The sequence below is a fragment of the Myodes glareolus genome, chromosome 18 (assembly GCF_982192425.1).
Source record: "Myodes glareolus chromosome 18, mMyoGla1.1, whole genome shotgun sequence".
NCBI classification, from domain to species: Eukaryota; Metazoa; Chordata; class Mammalia; order Rodentia; family Cricetidae; genus Myodes; species Myodes glareolus.
The window spans coordinates 37,953,747-37,980,147 of NC_142043.1; the positions used below are offsets into that span (position 1 = coordinate 37,953,747).

The 26,401-nt window shown below is 44.3% G+C and overlaps 1 protein-coding gene across 3 annotated transcripts in view; it reads right to left on the reverse strand.

Moving 5' to 3' along the window:
- Tbc1d8 (TBC1 domain family member 8) overlaps positions 1 to 26,401 on the reverse strand; it is a 106,059-nt gene that overhangs the window by 39,546 nt on the left and 40,112 nt on the right. For 2 of the 3 annotated variants that reach the window (XM_085679549.2, XM_085679547.2), the window contains exon 2: positions 13,008 to 13,163. In XM_085679549.2, coding sequence (XP_085535675.2) covers positions 13,008 to 13,163 — 156 coding nt within the window. The remainder of the gene's footprint in view (positions 1 to 13,007; positions 13,164 to 26,401) is intronic. The other variant, XM_085679548.2, reaches the window with a different exon arrangement.

Sequence of the window (26,401 nt, forward strand, 5' to 3'; positions counted from 1 at the left end):
GAAACCATCGAGAAAGCTAAAGAAGGGGAAATAAGAAAGCTTTCCTTCTATTATAGAGGCCAGAAGGTAAAAGGGGCACAGGCAGGCCCAACCTATGCAACACTGAGGTTCTCATTTACAAAGTTCCCACTCCAGACTCACGCAGCGAGAGGCCAGCAAGATGGCTCATGGGTACAAGAGCTTGCCGCCAGGCCTAACCTTAGAATTCCAACCCTGGAACCCATGTGGTGGAAGGGGAGAACTCTGAACCCCCACACACGCTGGAACATGAGTGCACCTAGACAGATAAAAAAAAAATGCAATTGAGTTACCAAAAAAAAGCCACAAAAAGCATCACAAAATGTTTGACATTTACGATTCTGTGCAGGCCACCTTCCTAGTGGACATATCATGGTCATATACAGCTCACCGACCATGGATTGGACACCTCTGGCATAATTATTGAATGCTGGGGGAGCAGGTCATCCTTCCTGCTGTATCCTTCCAAAACAATAGAGATTTGCTGTCAGGGCCTGAATGTGTCTCCCCAAATTCATACGTAGATGTCCACGTGCCAAGACTGTATTTTAAGAAACAGCTTTGCAGAAGCAATTAAGTTAATGAGGGCATAGGGTGGGGTCCCCAACCTGACAGGACTGGCATCATATCATAAGATACCAGAGATGTTCCTGACCAATGAAAGGGTATGGGAAGATACAGCAAGAAGGTGGTCATCTACAACAAGGCCAAGGAGAAAGGCCTTATTGGAAATGGCTCAGTTGGACCATAACAAACCTATCAGTAGAAACAGAAGCAGAGGAGGTACAGACAGCAGGCAAGCACAGGGTGAAGCAGCTATCAGCAATGAAGACCAGACCCTCAAAAGGTAGACGGTCTCAAGGCCTGCCCACAACTAAGCCCTACCTATCCCTGCTGAACGATGGGCTACCAGGGGAGTCTGGGAGAGGAGAGTTGCTGTTTATAGTTGAGTCCCACTGGTGAACCCACCAATGAATAACCAAACACACAGCCACAGAGTCAATCCCGGTTAAACTCTGAGTCACAAAAACAAAAACAAAAACAAAAACAAAAAACCCAAGACATGAATGTGGGAAGGGAACTCAGAGGAAAAGAGGGGTTGACTGAAGTGGGAGGCAAGAGTAATTAGAAAATGTCAAAGAACAAATTTAATTGTTCCCCCCCCCAAAAAATATCAGCTTTCTTTATAATAGAAAAATGCAAACCTCTTCCTAGCAAACAAGGCAAAAACAGAAAACAGGGGCAAGTGACCAACACACACAGAGCTGAGGAATATAAGTTCAGAAGTAAAATCAGGGTCAGAAAATGGCAGAGAAGTTTATATTGTCTTAAGTTCCTTTATTATATTACAGGCTGAGATTCACTAATAAAAATAATCCCAAATCTGAAGCTTTGAAGGAATATACATGATGCCACAAGAAGGAAATTCCATAGCAGAAACTTGTTTTTACAGACAAAATTATTTTAAAAGATTGCACATGATTACTTTCGTTATGTATAGTATATATGTATGTATGTATGTATGTATGAAATAAATTGAGTTCTGCGTTTAGATATGGGTTCCACCCCTAAAGTATTTTATAATGTTTATGTAAATGTTCCAGTATAAGAAAATAATCTAAGCAGTTCAGATAAGTGGTTCTCAGCCTGTGGTTTTGAAAGCAGGATCATGTAACTCAGATGGATTAGATAAGCTGCCCTCAGCCTTCCTCACGCTGCGGTCCTCTCGTGAGGTGACCGCCACCATAGCATTAGTTCAGTTTCTACTTCTGACCCTAGTTTTGCTGTTATGAAGAGTAATGTAAATGTCTGTGTTTTCTGATGGTCTTAGGTGACCTCTGTGAAAGGGTCATTGGGGGGGGTCACAACCCACATGCTGAGAACCACACTGTATTAGACGCTTGCTCATGGCAGAGATGCCAGAGAAACAGACACTTAGCTGAGCCATCTGAGACAGAGCTAACACTAGCAGACACACACACACACACACACACACACACACACACACACACACACACACAGAGGAGGAAAACTCACCCTCCAGTGTCAGTCTAGTGAAAAGAGGAGAAAAAGCCCTCGGGACAGCACACAGCACAAGGGCATCCCAGCAACTGCTCCCATGATGCCCCTTTCTGACCACCAAGGGATTACCTAATAGTCCTCAAGACTATCTTTCTGTGACCTTCATGTCTCAACAGCTCTTAAATTTAAAAAAAAAAAAAAAAAAAAAAGGGAATTAACTTGGATTATCTTTGAGCACCCCCTCCAGGTGATCTCTGTTGACAAGCTGATCTACCTGGAAGTCAGGTAACCTTAGATTTTAGGATTCAGATTTAAGTTTGCTTTTGTTTGTTCTCCTTATATGGTTCAGGCTGATCTCAAATTCATGGGATCAAATGATGCTCCTGCCTCAGTCTCCTGAATAGTTAGGAATACAGGCATGTACCAACACATTCATCTCCAAAGAGATTTTTTTTAACCTCACTTTCAGCCTCAAAACATACTAGATCTAAAAGTTGGTCTCAGCACGCCCTTGCTATAAAACACCCACCAGCAACACACATCACAAAAGGAAGAATGCGTCCTTTCAATGAAAATGTGGACACAAGCAAAATTACTTAAACACACACACACACACACACACACACACACACTAACAGCTTAATGGCAGTATCTCCATGACAAGGGAACAAACATGAATTGGCACCCCTCTTCCACTTCTAAAGGTGAGCCCCATGTGGAAAATTCCAGCCGGTGTTGTTTCAAGGAAATGCCGCGCTACTGAAAACAAGCCTGACAACCCTGACCTCAGAGCATAAACCCAGAAAGTTCACGCTCTCCTCCTGCTGGGCTGCCTCCCAGATGTTCCTTGAAGCACCCTGTGAGCCCTCTGCTCGGAGAAAACGGGCTGGCACGTCCTTTGCCACCTTGGCATGAAGTTCAGGAAGACACTAATCTGGTCCACCCGGGAACATTTCCTCCCCTTAATAAAATCCACTCCGCAAAGACAAAGCAAACAGTGAGGCAGAACACAAGAAAGCAAAACACCAGCCACGGTCAAGGGCACGGATAAGAGACCGTGCGTCAGAAAGAACACTCTGAACGTACATTCTGTCAGAGCTCACGGCTAAGCTGGCTGCTAGCACCCCGGCGCCTGGTGTGACCCTGGCAAGCTTCCTACGCTCTGCATCTTTCCCCTCCAGAGAAGGGTGTGTTGTCTCCAGCATGCTGCTGAGAGGAATGGATGGGGAAAACAAAGGGGCTTAACGGGAGGATTAGCTCCTATGGCTCCCAACTTTTATAAACATGCACCATGTTTCAATTAGCAAGTGTTTGCACCTTTCCTTTAGTGATCTTTGTTTTGAAGTTTTCAAAAGGGTGTCTGTCTTCATTTTCCAAATCTAAACCATTAACTAAGTGTTTTTCACACTACAGCAGCCCCTCTCTGTCTGTGGGGGACTGGATGCAGGGCTTCCCAAAGACACCAGCGACCAAAGGTGTTCAAGTTACTCATCTAAGATGGTGTAGTATTTGCAGGTTACTTACACACTCCTCCCAGATACCTTAATTCATCTCTAGATTCCTTTAGAAAGCAAATGATACAGAATTCTCATAGCATATTTGTTCACAGAATACCAAGAAGTCTGTCCATGTCCGGTACAGATGCAAGGGTTTTTATTGTTTTGTTTTGCTGTTTTTAGTGGGTTTGTTTGTTCCATGTTGGTTGAATCTGCAGGTATGGAACATGCAGACATTAAGGCTCAGTGCACACACACCCTCAGTGAGCGTGCTTCTACCCACCCAGCTGTGCATCCAGACCCTACCTACCCATACTGGCTAGGCCCATGGAAAGCATGCTCCTAACCCTCCCTGCTTCTCCTTCATTTTATTCAATCCCATGGAGTAGACCCAGCAAGCAAGCAGGGAGACTCTGCACTTATGCAGCTATGAACTCCTCAAGTCAGTTCAAGTCCAAATTAAGGTCTGGGAACGGGGGCATTGTGGAAAGTCCTGTACAAAGCTAAGATGCTCCTGAGAAGAGCTCCACAGCCCCCTCTGCACTGGCTCTAGGATGGCTTCTTCCAGGAACCAGGGAAGACACAGCCCCCACCAGGCCTCGGCTGACAGTAAAAGGAGTCACCTTATTGCATAAGCAATTTGACTCTTGAAAACTGATTCTCACCAGATAACTCAGAGCCCTGCAGAAGCTCTTTCTTGTTCCTTTCTTTCTTTGTGTGCTTCCTAGAAATCAAATGTGGACAACAAACAATCCACCCAGTGTTCAAAGACATGGTGATGAATAAGATGTGCGTGGCAGCATTGTTGCAACAGCACTGAGGACCACTGAAAATTACCAGGACATGTCATGTGGAAATAAGGACAGCCAGTACAGAGGACAGCGTGGCCCAGGTGGCCTGGACTTCAAGTGCAGGACAAGACAGAGCACCAGACACTGCAATGACAGGGATGCCTCGTCCTTAGAGGGAGAGCCCCAAAGCTTGCCACAGCATAGGAATCCACTCCGCAAGGTCCAGACCCTCACTCAGCGGTTCTCAACTTGTGGGATATTTCACAAGGGTCGCTTATCAGATATTTCCATTATGACTTATAACAGGAGCAAAATTACAGTTATGAAGTAGCAATAAAAATAATTTTATGGTTGGGGGTCACCACAACATGAGGAACTGTATTAAAGGGTCACAGCATGAGGAAGATTGAGAACCACCGCTCCAACCTGTTCCTCTCCACTTGACCAGGAATTAGCTCCTGGTATTCTGCCCTCCTCATTCCGTGCCTCGTGTCCTCTTCCTACTCATGGGCCAACTGTTAGATGTCTAATTCCAAAATGAAAGCAGTCATACCCTGGATTACCATCCCGAAATTCTGACCCGTGATGACATGAACAGACCAAGAACACGCGATGACATGAATGGACCCAGAAGACATTACAAGCCGCTTTCAAAAGGATGAATCATGCATGATTTCACCAATGAGATGCGAGTCAAATCCAGAGATAGATAACAGGATGGTGGTGGCCAGAGGCATGTGGCAGGAAGGTGCAGAAGTAGCTGTCTCCTCTGGACGGTGATTCAGCTTGGAACAATGACGAGTCTGAAGGATCCGTGGTGGCCACGAAAAGCAGTGCACCTGAAGTACACCATCGTAAACAGAGCCCCAGCGGGAATGCAGCTCAGTGGTGCAGTGCTGGCTCAGCACGCGCCGGTCCTGGGCTAGCTCCCCTCCCATCAAAGGAAAAGGTTATGATAATGAACTGTTACCGATATTTTCCTGCATTTCTTCCCTAGCGTAGACAGAGCACCTCCAGCCTCATCCGTCTAGGCAAGGGTTACACACCAAGCTACACACTTTTTTCAGTTTTTCCTTCCCAGCAATTACTGACCCTCCTCTCCCTGTGTCTACTCAGCATTCTTTGTGAAGGAAGAGTGTAGCCCAATGAGAGTTTCCGACTTTGTATTTTGAGGCAGGAGTCCACCTGCACTGCCCAGGCAGGACCTGAACTTGCACTCCTCCTGACTCCAACTCCTGAGAGTACCTGAGATTATAGGCCTGGGCCACCAAGCTCAGCAAAAAATTTCTTTTAAGACTCATAACTTCTGCCTTCTGGGTTCTACCTGTTTAACAAGGAGACTTGCAATGTGCCCCAGAAAGCCTGTTTTCTGGCATCTTAAAGAGTTTCTATTGCTGTAGCAAACGCCACGATCAAAAGGCAAGTTAGAGAAGAGAGGGTTTATTTGGATTCACACAGACAGCAATCCGTCATGGAGAGGGTCAGGGTAGGAACCTGAAGCAAAAGCCATGGAGGAGCACTGCCTACTGGCTTGCTCTTCATGGCTTGCTCAGCTTTCTTGCAGAACTCAGGACCACCAACCCAGGGATAGCCCCACCCACAATGGGCTGGGCCTTCCCTCATTAATCACCAAGAACACGCTATGCAGCCTGAGGCTCCCTCCTCTCTGATGACTCTAGCTTGTGTCAAGTTGTAGAAAGCCAGCCAGCACACCTGACTTACCAGAAAGGGCCCAAGACTCATTTGAAATGACTGAGGCTGAAACCAGCACCTAAGCTGGAATTTCTGTGAGTCAGAAATGCCCTTCACGCAGTGACCCACCAAGCCTGGCCTGCCATCAGTGTGCTGGAATGCTTCCATCAGTCCATGGACCACCAAATCTCTAGGAAAGTACACAGCAGAGTTGCTGTCCGTCTGTGCTTCAGATAAAGACAAAATACTCTTCGTCCAAGGCCACGTGAACCCATGTCACCTCACAGGGGAGCCTGAGTCCCCTTCTTCCCAACTCTTTCACCTGGTGGTGACATACTCGGTGTTGTCTTGGGCATCAGAAGGTTACTGTCCAGAAAGACTCTCAGTGTTAGCACATCCATGAGGGAGGCAGACAAGAAACAAACGGCAGTGGTGGGAGAGCGTGGGAATGCACAGAAGCAGGTGACTATTGCTAAGGAAGGAAATATCTGGGTTCTGACCTAGAAGGCTGGGTCCATTTCTGTCTGCAACTTCTCCAACAATTCGGTGTCTCTCCCGCAAGAACTGACTTTAGCTCCCTAGTCACAGAAACTGCCTGTCTTTCTAGAGTCTTACGGTTGTTTGGTCCATGCTGTTAAAACGGTATCCTGTCTCTGTCCGGAACCTTGATGATCTTCAGATCTTTTGCCAAGTAAAATAACTGACCCATGAGACAATCTACCCATCTCCTTTGACCTCCACTCTCAAAGGCTCCGCTCAGCCTTGTCAGTCCACCATGCGACAGTCACACTTAAGTGAAGATCTGGGTTGTTCCTGCAGACTGCTCTTCCCGGTTGGACACAGACACTTCCTACAGCATTCTACTTTACCAGAGGCCCCAGACCATGGGTGTGGGGTCCTTCCTCAATGCTCAGGTCACAATTCAGTATTAACTACGGTGAGTGAATCAGAGTGTAAGATGCCCAGGTGACTGTCAACGAAGACCTCAGCGTCTCCACTGACCTCACAGATCCCAGCCTGAATGTGCTCACATTTCTCAACAGGAAAAACACGCTGAAAAGATAAGCATTGTCTGGGGGACCTTCTGCAAGCAAGATGGTAGCAGAAGGTGACCCTCTGCAGACCCAGCCTGTGTCAAGTCCAAAGCACAAATCGAGCCAGACAAAAACTGCAGGAAGCCATCCTGGATCACCAGAAAGAGAATGGGTTCTGCTGCATAGGACAGCTGCCCTGGCATGGTGGGAAGCCAGAGCAGTCACAGAAGGCAGTAGCAGGAAACTCGGAAATACACAGCATAAAAGGTGCATACATGCACCCCCTTCAGGGTTTTTCTAGCCGCTCTGTCCTCCGCAGTATTCACAGCCCACTTCTTCCCTGTACGAGTCTTTCCCGTACCGCTACGTGTACCTCCCATGGCTCTGTAGGGCTGGGTGGAGGGAGCCCGCATTTGACACATTCTCCACAGTATCCCCCACATTAGGAAGCTGCCTGGTGTGAAGTAGGATCCAGACACTTCAACTGAAAAGAATCTGGGGAGTGGGGTGAAGGGGGCATGGACAGTGTTCTGAAAATTTTAAGTGAAAAGATGACTTGGAAAGTACTGAGAAGTAGGAGCAATTGACATCTGCTGAAGAACTGGAAGAAGCAACTGAGCTACAGTCATGGGGCCTTGCAGACGTTAAGAACTGTACTGTGCAGCTGTATTTCCAAAGTGTGTAGACTCAACGGATACAGCAGAAATTCGGGCTGACATCTACCTAGCTTCTGGGAGTACTCTGCAGCCAACGTAGTAAGGAGACAAAACTCCAAACAGTCACGCCCAAGGTTTCAAATCCAGGGGGTGGCCAAATGCTTCTGCTCGAGGTAGGGCGCTCCAGGATAGTTGTGAGGAGTGAAGGGGATGCTCACTCCCATGTCCCGTCTAGCAGAACATCAGTGTTCCTTGTTCTCCTCCCATAACCCAAGCACAAAGTCACAGCATGTCAACACTCAACAGAGCAGCAGAAGGGAGGGTGCTGAGCATGAGAGATGAGGAGCAGTACCGCACAGGACGGCAAAGAACACAGACAGATGAGGACGTATGGTTCCAGACATGGACAGAAGAAAATGGAACACCCTGGGGAGAAAGGGAGGTGCTCTGCAAATGCTCCGTGCTCCCAAGAACAAAGCAAGAGCACAAGAACTCAGAGGAGATGGTGAAGTAGGAGAAATGAGAAGCGAGATCGAGACATTGAACTGCAAATAAAACCTGACTCCCAAACCCTAGTAAATAAGTTAAAGCACAAGGTACAGAATATCTGCTGAAAACTGAATTATTAGCTCAAGAAAGAATTATGAAGTGAATGGAGAGAACAGACTTAACAAGATAAAGAAAAACAAATAGAGGTGGAATACCACCAAAAGCTATCGAATAGAAAATGTCTTTATGGAGAATGATGCAATAAATGCCAGGGAAAAGAATCTAAAGCAAAATTTATGTACAGAATCATAGGAAAAATTTCCTGCAATGATTAAAGAAACCATTGTGCTGATCGCCAAGAGGACAGTCTGTTTAAAAAATGGCTAACCCACTGAGCTTAGGGGAATAACAGACTCTAGTCAAAGTATTCTAGCCCAGTCATAAAAGCAGTGTTGCATGTTTGAAAAGCATTATGATCCACAAGTGGGGAGCAGGTAATGAGACAAGCAGAAATCTCGACTGTCACATCAAACACTAGAAGACCCTGAAAACCACAGTCACCAAGTCAATGTGTGGCTATGACTATATTTGGACGTGGTACTCCAAATTCAAAAGCCAAAAGCAGACATCTACAAGTCTGAAAACATTCAGAGAACAAGATATCCATGATGCATTATTCAGCAGAAAGCAGGAAAATAGCTAGCTAAGCAGTAAACAAAACAAAAAGAAAAACCAAACACGTTTCTTAGCTTATAACTTTTTTTAATTGATTTTTATTGAGCTCTACATTTTTCTCTGCTTCCCTCCCTGCCTCTCCCCTCCTCTTCGACCCTCTCCCAAGGTCCCCATGCTCCCAATTTACTCAGGAGATCTTGTCTTTTTCTACTTCCATGTAGATTAGATTTATATATGTCTCTCCTAGGGTTCTCATTGTTGTCTAGGTTCTCTGGGATTGTGATTTGTGGACTGGTTTCCCTTGCTTTATGTTGAAAAACCATTAATGAGTGAGTACATATAATAATTGTCTTTCTGGGTCTTGGTTACCTCACTCCAAATGATGTTTTCTAGCTCCATCCATTTGCCTGCAAATTTCAAGGTGTTGTTATTTTTTTTCTGCTGTGTAATACTCCATTGTGTAAATGTACCACATTTACCTTATCCATTCTTCGGTCGAGGGGCATTTAGGTTGTTTCCAGGTTCTGGCTATGATAAACAATGCTGCTATGAACATAGCTGAGCACATGTCCTTGTGGCATGATTGAGCATCCTTTGGATATATACCAAAAAGTGGTATTATTGGGTCTTAAGGAAGGTTGTTTCCTAATTTTCTGAAAAATCACCACACTGACTTCCAAAGGGACTGTACCAGCTTGCACTCCCACCAGCAATGCAGGAGTGTTCCCTTTACCCTACATCCTTCTCCAGCATAAGTTGTCATCAGTGTTTTTAATCTTGGCCATTCTTTCAGGTGTAAGATGGAATCTCAGAGTTGTTTTGATTTGCATTTCTCTGATGGCTAAGGATGTTGAGCATTTCCTTAAGTGTCTTTCAGCCATTTTAGATTCCTCTGTTGAGAGTTCTCTGTTTAGGTATGTACTCCATTTTTTATTGGGTTATTTGTTCTTTTGATGACCAATTTCTTGAGTTCTTTGTATATTTTGGAGCTCAGACCTCTGTCTGATATGGAGTTAGTTAGTTTCCCATTCTGTAGGCTGTCGTTTTGTCTTGTTGACCGTGTCCTTTGCTTTACAGAAGCTTTTCAGTTCCAGGAGGTCCCATTTATTAATTGTTTCTCTCAGTGTCTGTGCTACTGGGGTTAAATTTAGGAAGCAGTCTCCTGTGCCAATGTGTTGAAGAAGTCAAACTCTCACTATTTGCTGATGATATGATAGTTCACATAAGCGACCCCCAAAATTCTACCAAGGAACTTCTACAACTCATAAACACTCTCAGTAATGTAGCAGAATACAAGATTAACTTAGAAAAATCAGTAGCCCTCCTGTACACAGATGATAAATGGGCTGAAAAAGAAATCAGAGAAATATCACCCTTCACAATAGCCACAGATAGCACAACATATCTCAGAGTAACTCTAACCAAACAAGTGGAAGACTTGTATGGCAAGAACTTTAGATCTTTGGAGAAAGAAATTGAAGAAGACACCAGAAAATGGAAAGATCTCCTATGCTCTTGGGTAGGCAGAATTAACATAGTAAAAATGGCAATCTACAGATTCAATGCAATGCCCATCAAAATCCCTGCAAAATTCTTCACAGACCTCGAAAGAACGGTACTCAACTTCATATGGAAAAGCAAAAAACACAGGATAGCCAAAAAAAATCCTATACAATAAAAGAACTTTTGGTGGCATCACAAGAGCTACAGTACTGAAAACAGCCTGATATTGGCATAAAAACAGACAGGAGGACCAAAGGAACTGAACTGAAGACCCGGATATTAATCCACACACCTTCGACCACCTGATTTTTGACAAAGAAGCAAAAAATATCGAAAGGAAAAAAGAAAGCATATTTAACAAACGGTGCTGGCATAACTGGATATCAACATGTGAAAGAATGAACATAGATCCCTATCTATCCACCATGCACAAAACTCAAGTCCAAATGATCAAAGCCAGACTGAAACTCACGGAAAAGCAAGTGGGAAACTCAGACGTTTAACCCCAGCACTTGGGCGGGGTGAGGAGTGGAGGGTAAAGTCAGCTGATTTAGTCTAGAGAGAGCCCCAGGCCAGCCAGGACTACTCAGTGAAACTCTAGTCCAGTGGTTCTCACCCTTCCAATTCTGTGACCCTTTAGTACATTTTCTCATGTTGTGGTGAGCCCCCTACCCACAAAATTCTTTTTGTTGCTACTTCATAACTGTAATTTTATTACTGTTCCAAACTGTAATATAAACATCTGTGTTTTCCAATGGCCTTAGGTGGCCCCTGTGAAAGGGTCATTCAACCCCCAAAAGTTTAAGAAGTGCTGCTCTAGGCCCCCAGGAAAGAAATGAAACAAAATGAGGGCTCCAGGATGGGAAAAGTCATACCTGACTGCAAGTATTACATCAGCACAAAGACCTGAGACAATAACAGGAAATATAGGAGCCGGGGAGAGAGCCGGCTCCGTGGATAAAGTACTGGCTGCATAGCCGTGAGAACTTGAGCTCAGATCACCAGCATCCACACAAAGGCGAGAGACAACAGCATCTGCAACCTGAGCTAGAAGCCGGCAGAGAGGGCAGATCCTTAGGGTTCACTGGCCAGCCAGTCGAGCCTAGGTAGAGAGCTCCAGGTTCAGTGAGCGACCAAGTCTCAAAATCATACGGTATCATCCTCTGGTCTTCGTACATACTATGCAAAGAACCACACCACACCTACATACACGTGTCAGAAAATAATAGTGGAATATCATTGTAGGTCTGAATGGGGCTTGCAATATCAACAGCAAGTTTTTAATGAGAGATAGGAGAAGCAGAAGGGAAAATATGCTGATACGCTTGTCCCAAAAGGTGACAGAGAATACTGTCACTGTTTTTCAAACACTGCAACTCTAGCTTCGTCCTGTTAAACAAAGACCCTGGCCTTAACCTGACATCAACCTTTTTGAAAAAACAATCTCTAGTCTAAGCATCTGAAGTCTTATTCCTCTTTAGTTTTTTCTATTGAAACTAAATGTAACATTTTCTTTATAAAATGGCACTGTCAGATAAGCTGGCTTTTATAAAATTACTTTTGTAACCATCCTTGTTTGTTCAGAAAGCAGATCAGAAAAATGTCCATCTGGTGTAACCAGAAGGTATTCAGGACGGCTAGAGTTTGAGGCAACAGATATCTTAGTAGCGCTGAAAGGTGATTGCTTTATAAATCATTTTTTAAAATTGGAACAATCTGCCCTAGTTATGAGAAAAAAAATGGCAGACAAGAGCATGCCCAGGTGTTAACAGTGTTTAGGATGGGATGGCAGATAGGAAGGAGAAGTTTCTCCAAACTTCTGCTTTTTCCAAGGGAAAAGCCCACTATCGCTGTTGAGCAGGGGGCAATGAGCAAAGTTTACTGTACCCAGTGCAAAGCTAGAGACACTATGTCCATGGGCACACAGAGATCGAAGGTTAACACTGACTCCAGCATTCAAAGAAAGGCTCTCGGGTGATAGGTTCTTATTTTTTAAATATATTACTCATATAGAATAAAACAGACATTAGGCTTCATTGATACAGTGCTTCTTGGGGTGTGACAGCTCCATTCGGGACGACCCTAGGGGTTCAATGCAACACCAGGAAGAACAGGACCTCAAGTCCTGTTCTGAGAAGTGGGGTGTTTTCTAAATTCCTTCAGTACATGGCAGAGACATGTTCTTCTCTCCCTTGTGTGAAACAAGGAGAGAATATTGTCCAAATCAGATAGAGCCCTCAGACTTCGCCTCTGTGTCAGTACAGTGGGTGTACACACCCGGGCACACACAGGTCAGAGCAAGATTACAAAGCAAATGGTTCAACTCAAATGGAGCAATAGTCATGCTCTGGGACCTCTTGGAACATGGCACACCCAGACCACAGCGTTTGCGTACTATGGTGGTTAAAAGCAGAGACATGGAGGATAAGGAGAAAAAAACAAAACAAAACCCAGGAAACAGGAGGATAAAGAGGGAGAGAAGTGGGTGCAGGAGGGGAAGAGAAGAAGGTGAAGGCGAAAGAGAGGACTGTGGAAGGCTCCAGGGTGTTACCGTTCAAACGTCACTGACATGCAGACACTCGCATGCTTCGCTGGTTAGGATTGGAACATTCCACCTGGAACAAAACTCACCAGTGGCTATGGCCCAGTAAATGTCTGATCCAGTCAGTAACTCACCACATGCTATGGGAGAATAAACCTGGGACCCGGGAACTTGAAGCAGGATCCGAAATGGAGCAACACGTGCACTGGAATCCAGCACCGCATCCAGAGCGCCCACGAGGCGACCTTAAAAGGGAGACAGAAGAAAGGACACTTGTGAGTCCAGGGCAGACCAGGTCGGGCAGCCGGCACACAACCTCCTGCTTCCATGCGTGGGAGCTGGGGTGGTCTGAACAAGAATGGTCCTGTTCTGAGCTGTTTCTGTTGCTGGAATAAAACACCATGACCTAAGCAACCTGGGGAGGAAAGGGGTTATTTGGCTTACACTTCCATATCACAAGTCATCTTCAAAGGAGGTCAGGACAGTAACTCAAACAGAGCAGGAACCTGGATGCAGGAGCCAACGCAGGGGCCATGGAAGCATGCTGCTTACTGGCTTGCTCTTTCACCGTTACCCTCTCCTGGGCTCTCTTCAAGGTGCCAAGTCTCAACTTCTCTGTATGATCCCTTCAATCCTAGGCCTTTAGCTGCTACAGAGGCTGTACCTTCACCAATGGACTCTCTGGTCTCTCGTAGCGCTAAGCCCCAGCTGCTCTCCACGACCCCCTCATGCCTTCGCCAGTACCACCTGGGGGACGCTTACACATTACCAAGGCCAGCTGTCAGCACAAGGAACAACCTCGGCCACTTCATGAACACAGACTCTCAGTGTACTGACTCTGAAGAATCACTTCCCAGATGGCTTCGCCTCAGCGATGCTGGTCTCTTCTTAATCACCGCCAAATTCTCAGTTCCAACTGACCAGAATCAACTGTCCCAGCAAAGCAGAGATTTTACTTTAGTAATTCTGGTCTCTTATTAATCACAGCCCATTCTTCAAGCTCCAGCTGACCAGAACCACAGAGTCTTCACACAAATGGCCTAGTAGAAAGTCTTTGCTTCCGTCTGAAACTTCCCAGGCTGGGTCTCCAACCTCTGCATTTCTCTCTATATTCTTTTCTCCTAAAGAACAGCTCACCAAGCTTTGAACACTCAGCGGCCGTTCGCACCCAGAGTTCCACGGTTCTTCCTGCTGGCAGTCTCTCGGCCTGCTACTTGCAGACACAAGCTCTCAGCCACTGTTCCTGCACCACAGCTGCGGCCCGTTGCCATGCTCCTTGCCCTGATGGCCATGGACTCTAGCCCCCTGGCACTATCAGCCCCCAATAAACTCTTCTCTACATTGCCTTGGTCATGGTGTCTTAAAACAACAATAGAAAAGTGACTAAGACAGGAGCAGTCACAGGCGAGGAGCCTCAGGTCACATTCCTGGATTCTCACAAAAAACTCCTCCCACTTCCCCAGCATCAGCTACAACAAGACCTGGGAAACAAGAGCAGTGTCCCACAAGTCAAATTTTTAATTCAACCCTGGCGCTACCATTTCCAAACTATGTGATTTAAAGTCACTTAAACTTCTGGTGTTGCTGGTCTCCTTATTTGAAAAATAAAATAACTTATATACTATAACACTACCTTGTATAGAATAGAATAACACTACCCTGTAAAAGTAATTGAGGGAATTGCATGAGTTTCATGCCTGTTACTTGAAGTGCTGCCTGGATCACAAAAAAGCACCGTGTTAAGCATTGTTCCTGCTACTACTTTATCCTGGGCCTCATCCCAAATCTGAATGTTACCTCTACCTGCTCCAGAAATATGCTGTGAGAGGAAAATCTATTAAGTCCTCACAGACTGGGAGTCACATGCACACACACGATATATATGATGTACATATATGTATGGTATACATGATATATAAACGTAAGGTGTACATATCATGATATGCATTGTGTGATATTCATGATATATATGTGTGATATTCATTATATGCATATTTGTGTGATATGCATGAAAACATGTATGACAGACATTTGACATACATGATATGTGTGAGATATATAATATGCACAAGTGATATACACATGTATGATAAGCATGTATATGTTATACATATGGCATGCTATATATGGTATACATGTGTGCGTATGAGTGTACAGCTATAGATATATGATACAAAGAAAGGATTGGCTTTCTGCTGTGGTGGACATGCCCTGAGCTGAAGGTGGACAACTGCATTTGTTCCCAAGGCTGGGGAGACTCTAACTGACTACACCAAGCCACTTCACATCGGGTAGACCGCACCACCCATGGGAGAGCACCACTCATGACCTGCAAGCTGACTGCAAGCTGGAGCTGCCCGCCACTGCCCAGTATCCCATGAGGACTGTAGCATCTATCCAGAGGAAGGTTCAAATTCAAAACTCCAATTCCACAGACCAACTCTATACCATTATATAGAGAAAAACACCGACTACAACCCTCAGACGTGGAGATCCATCTGTACTATCCTTTTCTGTAACAGGTTCACTTCAGGGTCAAGTGGTGTATTTAGTCATTTTCTGTGGCATTTTTTCAAATTTAAATAAAAACTTACAACAGATATAGGGGCACATGCTTTAATCCCAGCACTTGGGAGTCAGAAGCAGGCAGATCTCTGAGTCCAAGGCCAGACTTAGTCTACATAGTGAGTTACAGGACAGCTGGAGTTATATATATGGATATATATATATATATATATATATATATATATACAAGGTGGAAGCTTGTCTCAAAAAAACCTCATATATATGTATATGAGACTGTGTGCATAGATACACATATATTTATATAATTTGTGCACATATATTTTGTATAAATATATATATACATATATATATACAATTAACACTTCCATTTGTATTTGCATATACAGCCAACACTTAGAAAAGTGAGGTCTACACCAGCACTTCTGACTACAGTCTACTCGTACAGTATTCTTCCCACAAAGTCTGCAACCTGTAGCTACACCAAACCCAACACTGAGAAAATCCTTTTAAGCAAGTTCAGTCTAACTCCTAACTCACATCCTCCTGCCTCAACCCTCTGAGTAAGGATTACAGATGTGCCCCCACCAAGCCTGGCTTTTATGACTTTTAGCATGTTTACTTATCTATCAGTCCCGTTGCAACCAAGATAAGCTCCCTGGCAGATATCCTCCTCATGCTACCCAGCCTCCAACTGTTCCGCCCTCACTTAACAACCGTCTCCGGGAGAAGGATAAAGGGCATAGTGCTTTATAGCAGAACTACTCTCCCTACAAAGAAACCCACGTGGCTGAGCAAGCTGTCTGCGGGAGCCGGGCCTCTCTGAATAGGAGGGCCGAGCAGCAGCTGTCAGGCAGGAGGGCTACAGGTGTGTTTGCAAAAGACTACTGAGATAAGACACTTGTCTCGCAAAGATGAGCTGGGATAGAGAGGCCGAAGAAAAGTTAGAAAGGAGCTAAACGACCCATCCACCCAACCCACACAGACCCTTGGCACTTCCAAGTTTGATAGAGAACCCATTCTTTTGTTTGATTGACGGTGCTGGGGATTAAATCCAGTACTTTGTGCACAGGAGGCAAGCACTTAGCACCCAGCTATCACCCCAGCCTCCTGAGGGACTCAGGCAGCCATGGAAACGAGAATGCAGGGGAGGTGGGTAGCAACCCAGAAAAGCAGTGATTTTTTTTGGGGGGGGGCTGGAAAGAGTGGTTACTTCCCTCTGTAAGATTCAGGTGCTTTTGAAAGGTCAGTGCCTTACATAACCCCAGCCTCTTCAACTAGTGGGAAGGTGGGGAAAGCTGTGTGAAGAAAGCCACAAGGGGACTTCCACTCTTGGCTCAACCATGTGGAAGCCTGGAAGTCATCTTATCCATGCAAGAAAAAGCTGAGCAGCCTGAGAAGGGGGAACTTTTCCTCAGCTCACCAGAGAACTGAGGTCATGGACCAAACCACAATCACCAAATCCAGAGACATCCAGGAGAATCCAGAGTCACAGATGAGGATGATTTCCTCAGTAAAGCCACCAACTGCAGGAACAACCGAAGAGCGACGCTGGTACAATGCTGCATGTGGACTGAGTGTATAAACACAAATCCCAAGACTACAGTCTTAAGGGAGCCTCTGAGCTGCATGGGCTTTAACATCAGGCACCCACCAGGCTGGGAAGGTCCAGAGTAACACTATGCAATGTGGTAACACTCTACACAGTCTCCTCATCTGTTGAGACCATTTGGAGTCCTGGCCTCCAGCTGCTCTTCCCTGCTAGAGATCTTTACTTTCCTTCTGATTTGAGTTACTGAAAACTGTGTCAAAGTTGTTTGCCAGCTCTGCTTCACAAGCACGTGTTGCCTTGCCTTGAGGATCAGAGGATAAGGTTTTCACCTGTTGGCCCACCTGACTGTGTTGGGTATATAAGCCTCCGTGATGATACTGAATAAAAGGGCTTCTTACCAGTGACTAGAGCTCTGTCTCTCTGTGTGTTTCAATCTCCAGCCCCTTGCTCGAAGCTCGCAAACAGTATGGTAGCGCATAGAGAGCAGACAGGCGTTGTGTGTTGCACTCATCAAAATCCTGGACTTCCACGGAGGCGTGGCCAGAGCCTTATCCAAGCTAGGGAAGAGCACTGGCCAAGTCCTACATTTCCTCTGGCTTTTCTGTCCTCAAAGATGGACAGGAGTGACAAAGAAACATTCATGAAGATCACAGGCCCATCACCACTGCGATTTGCCGGTATAATTACAGAACCAACTCCCAAAAGCCCCTAGCACAGTGATGCCACATGAGAGGGTAAAGCACTAAGACTCACACTGTCTGAAAAAAAAATTGTTAAAGGAACCCAAAAACGGAAGGGCATCAGAATGAGCACCTCTGAGGAACGTCAAAGTCCTGGCATCTACAGCGGTAGCCAACCTTAAAACATGCTCCGATCCAGCCAGGGCATTGATGACACCTTCAGTTCCTCGTACCCAACGCAGTGTGACTGGCTTTCACAATAGCAACTGTTGGTAGGCAAGTAAATCAGTCTCAGATAGAAAGCACAATCACTGAGATGCTGACCATGCGGATACAGATGGGGAGTTTATAAAAATCCTATTTAACAGGTTAATAACCCTTCTAATGGAAAGGCCAGGGCAGGCAGGAAATTTAAGTGAAGAGAGAACTCCAAGAATGGACTGAAAAGCCAACCTGCAAATCCACACCCAGAGAGACCGATTATCCTTCGGAACTGAAAAAACCACATAAAGCAGCACATGCCTGTAATCCAGCACAGCTGCAGGGGCACGAGCTCACGTGAAAGCAAACACCAGCCCTGAAATCTACACCCCGCGAAACCATCCTTAAAACTGAGAGAACGCTGCACAGTAGCACTGGGCAGTAATCCAGCCCAGGCAGAAGGACACAAACTGAAGGCCAGTCTGGAATACATAGCAGAGTTCTGTCTAGAAAACAATAGTAAACATTTTTTTTTAAAAAAAAAATGTGGGCTGGAGAGATGGCTCAGCAGATACAAAGGCACTGATGCTCTTCCAGAGTACCCAAGTTCAGTTCCCAGCACCCACTTGGAGGCTCACAACCATTCACAGCTCCAGTCCCAAGGGATCTGATGCCCTCTTCTGGCCTCTGAGGGCACTGCATACATGTGATACATACATACAGGCAAAACACTCCTATCCATAAAATGCACTTTTTTATATCCTAAAAGAGAATTACTGTTCTTAAACAAAACTTGGGAAATTGATTCCTACCTGACTAACCTACAAAATTTCGTCAGGAAGTGACAGAATCCTGTGGATCAGAAAACTAGACTTTGCCCAAGAAAAGAAGTTGGAGAGAGAAGAGCAAATGGACTCACATAAAGCATTCAGTTAAAACCAGAGAGGGGTTTAAAATAGGTCAGTTAATAGAGGCCAGTTGACAAATGCTAGAAATTACCTCCACCACATCAACTTATGACTTTGTGTGGTTTTGGTCTTAGTTCACCACCAACTAAACGTGATTTTTTTTTTCCAGAGTGTATTTTTTAAATAACAAATCCCACTTTGTAGGAACTTCACATGAAGACTTACAAAGGATAAGGTTAAAAGTAAGCAAATAGTACCTGTACACCAATTTTAATTTTTTTTCTTTTAAGATAGGGTCTCCAGAGCTCAGGGGAACCCCTCAGAAGAGGGGAAGGAAGAATCGTAGAAGCCAGAGCACTCACGGACAGAAGAACACAGGCCACAGAATCAACTAAGCAGGGCTTATAGGGACTCAGAGACTGAAACGGCAATAACGGAGCCCGAATGGGTCTGCGCTGGGTCCTCTGCATGCGAGCTGTGGTTGTTTAGCTTGGGGTATTTATGGGACTACTAACGGTGGGAGCATGGGCTGCCCCTGACTCTCCTGACTGGTCTTAGGACCCTTTTCCTCCTACCGGGTTGCTTCGTCCAACCTAGATCTGAGGGCTTTCACCTTGTTTTGTTGAATCTTCTTTTGTCCTGTGTAGATGTCATCTCCAGGAGGTCTGCTCTTTTCTGAGAGGAGATGGAGGGGCAGTGTATCTGGGGGAGGGGAAGTGGACAGGGATAGGGAGGAGTGGAGGGAGAGGAGGCTGTGAGGAGAACTGGAAGGAGTGGAGGGAGAGGAGGCTGCAGTCAGAATGTACTGCATGAGAGAAGAATAAATAAAAAGAAAAAAGAGAAAAGAAAAAATAGCGTCTCCTGTGGCCCAGGCTGACCTCAACTCACTGTATTGCCTGTGCTGACCTTGCATCCCCCACGTCTCTTCCTTCTACCTCCCAAGCATTGAGGATTTGGGTTGTTTGCCACCACATCCAGCTTAAAGTTTACTAACGCGCTACTAACACCAAGCAAGGCATGTTCACCAACAGGAGTGTGGCCGGAAGGAAGAAAAGAATGTGGTGCACACGCAAAATGGGGTTTTAGTCAGCCATAAAATCAATTTATGACTTTGTGTGTTTCTGGTCTAAATATACCAACTAAAATGGATTTCAAAAGCCATAGAGAGCAAAATCTTGTCATTTTCAGAATAATGGATGGGACCTGAGATCATTCAGCAAACTAAGCCAGTTTCAGAAAGATAAACATGATTTTCTCTCATATGCCAAATCTAAATAGTGTGTGTGTGTGTGTTTTTTTTTTGTGTGTGTGTGTGTGTAAGAGGTTTCTATTTGAGAAAAGGGATGGGAAGGAGGAGGAGGCAAGGGCCGATAAAGAAGGCAAACATGGTCAAAGTACAATACACTTGTATGAAAGTGGCAATGAAAACATCACACCAACTGTACAATATGCACAAATACAACATTTTAATAAATTTTTAAAAGAAGTTTCAATTTTTAAATACTGGGATAAGGAAGGTAAGCATACCAAGAGATACTAGACTAACACCAGTTAAAACTGAGCAGATGTGTTAATTTTAGACAAAACAGATTTCATAACAGAAAACACTATCGGGGTTAAGAGAGGCATTATGTAACACTGAAGGTTTCTGAAGGACTGTACACCAGTCATTAACACGAATTATCTAACAGGACATCTACATCCTTTTGACCAGAGTAGTAAACTACAGGGAAAACAGAGGAGTCTAGCATCCTAGTTGGAGACTTCAGTAACCATCTTCTAATAACTGGCAGACCGAGCCTTCAGAAAAGCACTGAGTCCACATTTACCCCAAACAGTATTAAGTCAACGGAATCTAATCTGTGTGTATGGACCCCTTCTTCATGGGCACCAGACAGTGCATCTCTAGTGTACAGTGGCGGGTACCAAGATGGACCTAAAACAAATCCTGTCTGAAAGGAACAGAAATCACACAGCACCCTCAGACCACAAAGGAATTAAACCAGAAGCCAAGGAACAGAAAGCAAGCTGGGAATTTCCCCAAAATTTAGAAATTAAACAACTTCAAATAATACAGGTAAAATTTTTTTTTTTAAAAAAAAAGAACCCTCAAGAGAGTTGTTAAAAAAAAGAGAAAAATGGTGCGGGAGAATTGTCTGTATTCTGTCAATCATATTTTAATAAAACGCTGATTGGCCAGGCAGGCAGTATAGGCGGGAAAGCCAGACAGGAAGTAGGAGTGGAGTAAAGAGACTGGGAGTATTCTGGGACACAGGAAACCCTCAGCCACTCCTGCGCAGATCACTGAAGAAGCAACATGTAAGCTGCCCCCGCTGGAAAAGGTACTGAGCCATTATGGCTAACATAGATAATGATAATGGATTAATATAAGTTACAAGGACTAATAAGAAGCCTGACCCAATGGGCCAATCAGTTTATAATCTTATGGAGTCCTGTGTGTGATTTTCCTTGGGACTTGCTGGCTTGTTGGGGTACCGGACGGGACAAATACCCCAACAAGCTGGCCCTCATGTTACAGAAAACAGAAAAAAAAATCATCAAGGTAAAATTCTTGTGCCAATTGGTACAGTAAAAGTGTTTGAAAAAAGATCTATCCCTCACTCGTGATTAATGAAGACAAAAGCCAACCACCAAGGAGTTGAGAATTTCTATAATCTGGAAGTCTCTCTCAACATACAAACAGAGCGCATTACAGTTACCATACTGAATGGTAAGAAACCAAACACGTCCCTGGACAATGAAGAAGACGGTAAGGACGCTTTTTTCACATCATTCCCACTTAGCATCATACTGAAAGTCCTAGCTGACACAGCAAGACAAAAAAAAAAAAAAAGGAAATAAAGCGTGCACAGATAGGGAAGGGAGAAATAATACTTGGTTCACAGATGACATGTGTGTTCAACAAAACAGAAACCTTAAGGAACTAATAACCAAAAGTATAGTACTTGCAAGATACCATGTTACCCTATGACAACTCCCTTCCTGTGTGCCAGGATGAATGCTGAGACTCTGAAGAAAAGCAAAAAGTAAGTTACTACGGGCAATAGTAAAAGGTACTTTTTTCCAGCACAAGCTTAACTAATATGCATAGAACTACATGTCTAACATTACAAAATGCTGAGGAAGAGGAGCCAAAAAAAAAAAAATGTAAATGGGAGACACCGGAGCTATTGTGGTCGTATAGTTTCAACTCAACACGAGTAAAAATCCCAGCATGCTACTTCATAAATATTGATAACTGAAGGAAAAGCAAGGGCCAACAAACTCTGGAGAACAGATTTAAGACAATTCAAAGCTGTTGTGCAGAGCTATGATGGTCAAGCCCTTACCCAGGCCAGTAGGAGGGAACAGACCCTCACAGATGAAATCAACCACCCATCCGATCTTTGACAAGGGAGCAAAGGCAACTTGGTGAGAAAAGTTTTTTTCAGCAGCTGGTGCTTAACCGAAAAAACTAACCTAGACAACAGACTTTACATCAATGACAAAAATTAACTCAATAGCCTATTACAGTGTGAAGTACAAAGTATAAGTCACAGAAGTTCCAGATGAGATCACAGACCACCTAGATGGCCTCAAGTGTGACCAAGCCTCACTGGTTTTTTAAGAAAAAAAAAACAATCTAACTGTGCAAGGGATGTGGGACCCATCTTACTAAAGTGGGCAAGGAGAATCACATTCACATGTAACTGGACATAAACTGAGTCTAAAACAAGAAACACAAAGAAATGCATGTATGTATGTATGCATGTATGTATGTATGCATGTATGTATGTATGTATGTATGCATGTATGTATGTATGAACTCCATGGAGCGCAGCTTAACAATCCTGGTGCTACTACACACAGCTACTAGAAATGAAGCATCAAGGAAGATGCTTAGACTTGACAAAGGAATGCCCACGTATCTAATTGTAAAGCACCATCTCCAATTCCAAGGATATTTCTATTTCTGGACATAATGCTGAGGATATTTCCAGAAGAAACTGGTGTTTCAATTGATACATTAAGATGATCCACCCTGAACCTAGGAGGACATCGTCCAATCACATCAACGGGGCAGAAGAAAAGTGAATTCTGCAGGCAGTGGTGGCGCATGCCTTTAATCCCAGCACTCGGAAGCAAAGGCAGACAGATTTCTCTGAGTTTGAGGCCAGCCTGGTCTTCAGAATGAGTTCCAGGACAGCCAGGATTGTTATATAGAGAAACCTGTCTTGGAAAATCAAGAAAAAGTTAAGTGAATTCTATCTTTTCTCAAGCTACACCGCCCTCTTCCTCTTGGACTTCTTAGCTAAAGGGGTTCCAACCTTTAGACTCCAAGGCTTACTCCACTGGCACCTCGCCCCAGGCTTTCAGTTACATCATGAGTTTCTCTAGTTTTCCAACTTATAGATGACCTTTCCCGTGAATTCTCAGTCTTCACAATCACATCAGTCCCTGCTGAATGGAGAGGGTCCCTTTGTTCCGGCTGCCCAGCTAGCTTACACCCGAAATAACCACACAGAAACTATATTAATTAAAACACTGCTTGGCCATTAGCTCTGGCCTCCTATTGGTTAACTCTCATATCTTGATTTAACCCATTTCTATTCATCTGTGTATCGCCACATGACTGTGGCTTACCGGCAAGATTCTAACCAGCATCCATCTCAGGCAGGAGATCCATGGCGGTTCTCTGCTTTCTTCCTCCCAGAATTCAGTTCTGTCTTCTCTGCCTACCTAAGTTCTGCCCTATCAGGCCAAGCAGTTTCGTTATTGATTAACCAATGAAAGCAACACATGAACAGAATAACCTCCTGCACCAAGTCCCATAATAAACATTTGCATACATCCCAGAAACAAAGGTTTTCATCAAGGCAGAAGAGAATCCACAGAACCTTACCTATCCCTTCATAAAAGTCTATGACACAAAGAAGCAAGCCCAGCCATCAGCATGGCCGTACCTCTACAGGAAAAGAGAGGGGCAGGAGAGATCCAGAAAAAAAGCACTGGTGGAGCTGAGGGATGACTCAGCACTTAGGAGTAGGTACTGTTCTAGAAGACCCGAGTTCAGTTAATTCCCAGCATCCACACTAGAGAGCGCCTATAACTCTAGCACCAGAGGATCAGACACCTTCTTCTGACCACCTAAAACACCTGCACTGCCACCAACAAATGAACAAAAACACACACGCACACGCATAACTAAAAATAAAAAGAAGACAGTGGCAGGACTGTCACCTTAAGAGGTTCCTTACCCTGAAGTCCTTCCAGAGTGACAGGATGTGCAAAAGACAGTGATACTGATGGTCTTGATGCTATGTGATCCTAGGCTAAGCACTGTGTTAGTGTGTCAGTTTAGTAAAAGACAAACAAGCAAAAAAACTTAAAATTACATATATGTGTATAGATATACATATGTATATATGCACATGTATATATATATATAATATCTTAGGATATAGAACTATCCTAAGATATATATAGAACTATCCTAAGATATATAGAGAGATATAGCCTAAGATATATATATATCTATATAGACCATATATGTGTGTCTGTGTGTGTCTATGTGTGTATATATATATTTCCTAAGATCTTAGGATATAGATATATATATATACATATATCTATATATATGAGAATATGGAAAGGTTTATAGATGTATTTTAAGCTAAGAACCACTAGAAAAGTTTTTTTAAAGTTTATAAAAGAAAAACAAACAACAAAAATCACACAGTAAACTATGGCAATTGTTCTTGAAAAGGGAAAATTATTTTGGTATAGATTTGGCCTAGCCTGGGCACAGCATGCCTCAAGACCACAGTGGTGAACTTGTCAGGGCTAGTTACACTAGTTCCCAACATGCCCTGCTGTGTGGCAGTTTGCTCCAAGGTTAAAACTGCCCAATTTTGGAAGGAACTCCTCAAGACACAAGAGGTTCTAAAGCAGTGCTTCTCAATCTGGGGGTCAAGAAAGACCCCTTTCATGGGGGTTGCCTAAGACCATCAGAAAACATATTTATGTTATGATTCATAACAGTAGCAAAACTGCAGTTATGAAGTAGCAACAAAAATAATGTTATAGTTGGGGGTCAACACAGCATGAGGAACTGTATTAAAGAGTCACAGCATTAGGAAGGTTAAGAACCACTGGGCTAGAGTAAGGTGAAATAATCCATCCAAGAAAGCCCCTTAAACTCACAAAATAAACAACTGGGTTTCAGGAAGTCCCTGAAACCAACCGCATTCACTTGGTCCCTCCTGCCCCAAGCATATATAAACAGAAAGGACTACCGAGGGGCACTCTCAGACAAGCAAGCAGCCTAGAAGGGGCTCAGACTAACAGCTATCTGGAAGGGCCACTCTACAACATGTTGAGTTGCTGGCAGGGCACTCCTGGTTTCAAGCTGTGGCCCGTGATGGGGTATGGGGTAAGCTCTAGTGATGGCAGCTGTCCTTGAGTCAATTCTGCTCCTGCAAGAAGTGACCCTACAGTAAAACACACTGGTTCACCGAGTTGGACTGTGGTGGATCCTTACTCTTCAGTCAGCTAGAGGTTCCCTGTCTGGGGTAGCTAGGCATTTAGTGACATCTCCCCAGCGTTAATGTCACAGAACCCCTCCAGAGCAAATTCTAGCCCTACAAGTACCACCCACTGAAAGTGCCCTGTATAGGTAGACTACGGTGTTTATTTTTACTGCGCTTTTTTCAACATTTAGGCATGTTGCAACATGTATAAATATATTTAGACAAATACTATTACGATACAATTACATATAGCATCCAGTAAAGTAACATGTTTTTTGCCTGGGAGCAGTAAGCTATGCCATTTATCCTATGTCCACAGATGGTAATGGTGCCTCAATGTGTGTAAATATACTCCAGTGTTCAGAGAATAGCAGCAGCAGTGTATTTCCCAGAACACAGCCCCATCACTGGGTAACACATGACTATGTGTATGCAAACATCCTACTGGCTTCATCTCTGCACTTTACTGACACAGTTGCATAGAGAAATACCCCCACCGAGGATGATGGCACACTCACTCTTGTAAGTGTAGCACTTGGAATGCTGGTGCAGGAGAATTGTCACAGTTCAAGGCCAGCAAGGCTGCACAGTGAGTTGCAGGCCAGATTAGCCTATGTTGTTAAAACAGTGTCTAGATATGTGCACATACAAGTGTTAGCATACATACACATATCCCTTGCTCTGTCAGCTGATAAATCCAGGAGCAGAGGGAACGTACGCATGCGTGCATGCACACAAACACACAATCTGGTTTCTGTTGAGAGTCTCAACAAAATAAATGGTTACAAAATTAGGTCTGTGCCTCAAGAAGACAGGCTTGGCCATCAGTCCTTTATAAGTCAACTAACCAGCTAATTTAATAATTAAAAAGCAAATAGGGGAGGGGGCTTACTTAATATGAACATACAGGGATGAGAGAAAATGACATCTGGTGTCCCTCTTACATCCACCTCCCAAGTGTGGCTACACTGAACAAATCTTTTTCCTGCTTTTAACGATTGACTTGACTATTCTAATTGACTTGAGGACAGGGAGCTAAGCCTGTCTTTGTTGGGGCATCACACCCCCAAGAAAGCCAAAAACAGAGTC